Source organism: Austrofundulus limnaeus, unplaced genomic scaffold, assembly GCF_001266775.1.
Source record: "Austrofundulus limnaeus strain Quisiro unplaced genomic scaffold, Austrofundulus_limnaeus-1.0 Scaffold473, whole genome shotgun sequence".
Lineage (NCBI taxonomy): Eukaryota > Metazoa > Chordata > Actinopteri > Cyprinodontiformes > Rivulidae > Austrofundulus > Austrofundulus limnaeus.
This window is the reverse complement of record NW_013952875.1, coordinates 99,820-103,974: the sequence shown is the minus strand read 5'-3', so window position 1 is coordinate 103,974 and position 4,155 is coordinate 99,820. Positions and strand designations below refer to the sequence as shown.

The following is a 4,155-nucleotide window of genomic DNA, read 5'->3' as shown; positions in this document are numbered from 1 at the left end:
AAAACATGGATGAAATATGAAACAAATAAAATAAAATACATACAAAGCAGAACACAGCTAAATGTATCAAAAGTATGTCTATGTAATATTAGAAGTTTCTGAGACAATGAATTTTGGTTTTTCATTTTTTTCCCCTGTAAGAGGTTCTTATTTAATAGAATTTTTGGACAAAAAAAATAGCAATATTTCGCAATATATTGGGATATATCGTATCGTGACCCCTATGTCATGATATGTATCGTATCGCCAAATTCTTGCCAATACACAGCCCTACAGCTGATTCCTATGGTCACCACTAAATGTTGCATCTTTTTGTAGCCAATGTTACATTTTTTAGATGAGTTTCTGCCAATTCAAAAGGTACAATTCCTCAGTTTTACCAATTTAAATATTGTTTATTTACATTATCTTTATTTAGTATCTTTGTAGAAAAAGCAATAAAGATAGTTGAATAAGTATTTAAAAATTCAATGTCTTTTCTTTTCAGCACCATAAATCATACATCTGTTATGAGAAGTCTGGGTTGAAATTTAGAATTCATTCCAGACTTCACAGTAAGAACTTTCTAATAATCAAAATTTTGGTGTGTAAACAAAAAAAATAACAAGGAAAAAAAAAGAAATGTATTACATAAAGGTATAAATTGCTAAGAAATGGCTTGAACATTCTAACTACAAATGTGGGCCTAATCTAGATTAAAATAAACAGACACACATAAACAAAATTAGACACAGACCTGTTCAGACAGCTGAACCTGTTCCTGCAGGTTTCTGATGATGGTATCCTCCTCTACTGTTCCAGCCTCRGCCCCTGAAGCCATGGGCATGGCATGGAGCTGCTTCTCAATGGACTCTCTTAGCTCTGCATGCAACCTGGAAAAGGTTTTTATTATTATTGGGTGGTACYAAATGTTCATTCATTCAGTCATGTCACATTAAAAAATTTAAATGTTTAATGTTCTCTCATTACAGCCTGTTAAGCATCTTTTTTATTCAGCACCAACTTAGACATTTGGGTAAACATAAAAAAATAAACATAAACACATTACTGACCACAGACTTACTATAAAACCTGTTCTAGTTGATAYATCACTGCAGTCACTTAAAAGAAATATTTCAAGTATTATTATTTTTCCCGTGAGTGTCTCTTGTGACCAAAAAGGTTTTGTTTTATACAAATGATTCATATTTTTCTCAGATTTTCAGTCACCTTTCACATCAATAAAACTATTCTACCTTTCGTTTTCTTTCACAACCCTCTCCAGCTTCAGTTTGATGTCCGTCATCATCACCTGTTAAACAAGCACAGGGGCACTTGTTCAAAATGTTTGCCTGGAGACAAAGATTTCTCAAGAGGCTTTCATCAGCTTGCTGCATATTTATACGCAAGCTCTTTAATAATCTGTCCTTGGCTCTTCAGTATGCACCTTTTACAAATAAAGTCAAAATATTTAATAAAAAMCACGCGTTTAAACATCTCACATTAACATTTTCATTCCTACCTGGTATTTATGCAGCCGTTCAGTCATTTCATCCATGTGCTGATCATATTCTGCTATAAGAGGAGCCATTATACTGTAACATAGAGGGATAATCACAAAACTTAACATAACATAAAAAAAATGTTTTGCACCTGGTCACGTTCATGAACACATTTATTTGAGTTTTCTGACGGCGAGGTTTTAAAATATGATAAAAAAGAAACAACAAAATGAAAAACTGTTCAACTGACCCTCTGTCTGAGAGCCAAGGAGCAGGAGGTTCTGCTCGCCGCATCTCCTCAACCTGACAGACACAAGCCATACAAGTGATGTCCACATTTTCTGTGTATCAGATCATATCAAATTATACTAAACACTCCCATATGCTTGGCCACTGATAAAAAGATGAATGAGTTACAGAGAACGCACATGCAACTATTCAAGCCTGTTTAGTAATCCCTTTTTTGTTTGTTTGTTTGTTTGATCTGTGAAGATACTAAGAAATGTAGAAACATATATCCCTTTTTACTTTGTTCCTTTTTTGAGTTAATTCCTTATTACTAGAGAGAGGGAAAAAGTTTTATCTAGTGTTGACATTTACATTTAGTTATATAGAGCAACTAATCATATCCAAGTGGGATGGACGATGTTACCATGTGCAATATACTGTCAAAGAAATTCACCACGGTAATAATTTGTCATCTTGCCATAAAAACAATAAAATCCTGCTGCATATACAGTTAATATGCTGGTCATTTTGACCAAAAATCTAAAAGTGTAAAGCATATACAGATGTTCCTGCCAGCCTTATTTCTGCATTCTTGCACACAGAAAAGCATTTGAGTTTTTACATGTTTGTTGGAATTTATTGAAATTATTTTATTATTATTACTTTTATCAGGTTGTGTGATTTTTAGCTGTTTACACTATTTAAATAAATGTCAAATYTGTTCTCATATTTCAGACTTTTTCGATGGGTGTCAGTATTGCAACACAGGTGTACTACTTGAACATGTAGTTTAGTGGCTTCTAGTATTATTTTAGGGCTCTCAAAAGAAAATGTAGTGATAGATTTAAAATACAAAAGATTAGGCTGATAAAGCATACATGTGAGAAAAAAAGTCACTGTAATAAAACAATAGTCATCTAATTTTTCACAAAGTAGCAGTGGTAGAAACTTCTGATCCTGACTATCCCTGATTAAAGTGTGAAAGCATTAATAAATAGTATTAGACGACAAGTGTTTTCAGGTAAAATATGTTTTTAAAATGTGAATGCTTGGAAAAATGCTAGAAGAGCTTGGCAGTAGTTGAGGTGAGGGACACCGACCTATATTTTTCGTTTAACTATTAGAAAACAAAAGCAGACACATGAATCTAAATGTTTACCAGACAATACTGATGTAGCTAATTTGTTTGGTTTGTGTRAGCTAAGTAGGGTTGATTTTGAGGCTTAAAATAACGTTTACCTGAGATGGTGTAGGCTGGGTGTCCTGTCTATTTTGACACTGGCTGAGAACAGAATTTAACCTGTTAACTAAAAACAACAGAATTAATACCAAGCTTCCAGGTTTTCGGGTCAGTCTTAACACAATAAAACAACATTCAAAACGATTATTTCCCCATTTGCTTTTTACCTTGGTCACGCAAAAATGCATTTTCTGCATCCATGATTTTGAAGAATCTAAAAGGAGCAATGATAATGCTATTATTTATTCTGTAGATAAAATAAACGCAGCTCCGAAACAACGATTAGCAAACTAGTGACAAGTCACAGTCATGACAATTGTTGATACCGAGGTAAAATTTTGGTACTAAAATATCTAATAACAGCTGAAAAAGTTGCTAAGTATATTTCATAATCATGGATTTTATCAACTTCCAATCGATATACTAATAATACTTAGATACATTTCAGCTTGCCGCAGGAAGAGCAGCAAAATAAAATCTCAGCTAAACTTAGCAAGCTAAGCTATCGTTCTAATCGGTAAATTAATAGTCGTCCCATTTGTTTTTAGCTTTAAGACGTAAATAGATCATGCAAAATAAGAAATGCACATAAATATTATATAAAATCAAAATTATAAACATTTTTTTTTACCACAATCGGTATTTCCGCCACCTGTTTTGAAGTAAACAAATGACTGACCAATGGCGAGAAAGGTGTGCACCGCTGAAGTTGTTCCGTCTAAAAATCAGACTGGTACAACAGTTCCTACTCGGTTAAGGAAGCTTCGAAGGATTTGCAAAGTAAGGAAGTACACAACATTGGTTGTAGTTTTTCAATATTTTCTTTGTTAATTTTTTTTCTACCAAGTGGCATCATGTTTTCTCACTAATCATGCATGTCCTGCAGACTATAGTCATTAATTTGTCAGTGCAACTATTAGAAAAAAAATAGTAAACAATGTCCAAGATTTTGTGCTAACATCAGCTTAGAAACTTTTCTGTGTTGTTGTTGATGTTGTTGTTGTTGTTGTTGTTGTTGTTGTTGTTGTTGTTGTTGTTGTTGTTGTTGAACTAACCAGTACTGAATATCTTGTTCCAAACCAACACCTCATCAAGCAAGCCCATTGTATTACTTTCACAGAATTCTTTATCAGGATCCCCTCCACCACACACACACACACACACACACACACACACACACACACACACACACACACACACACACAC

The 4,155-nt window shown here is 33.6% G+C and overlaps 1 protein-coding gene across 3 annotated transcripts in view; it reads right to left on the bottom strand.

Annotated features, from left to right (window-relative positions):
* The window catches only part of sclt1 (sodium channel and clathrin linker 1), a 17,774-nt gene extending 14,129 nt beyond the window's left edge, over positions 1–3,645 (bottom strand). For 2 of the 3 annotated variants that reach the window (XM_014025403.1, XM_014025405.1), the window contains exons 1-7: positions 3,581–3,644; positions 3,117–3,163; positions 2,949–3,016; positions 1,732–1,784; positions 1,502–1,574; positions 1,236–1,291; positions 737–872 (exon numbers count right to left, since the gene is read on the bottom strand). In XM_014025403.1, coding sequence (XP_013880857.1) covers positions 737–872; positions 1,236–1,291; positions 1,502–1,574; positions 1,732–1,784; positions 2,949–3,016; positions 3,117–3,150 — 420 coding nt within the window. In that variant the 5' untranslated portion in view covers positions 3,151–3,163; positions 3,581–3,644. Of the gene's footprint in view, positions 1–736; positions 873–1,235; positions 1,292–1,501; positions 1,575–1,731; positions 1,785–2,948; positions 3,017–3,116; positions 3,164–3,580 lie in introns of all 3 variants that reach the window. The other variant, XM_014025401.1, reaches the window with a different exon arrangement.
* Between the last annotated feature and the right edge of the window lie 510 nt (positions 3,646–4,155).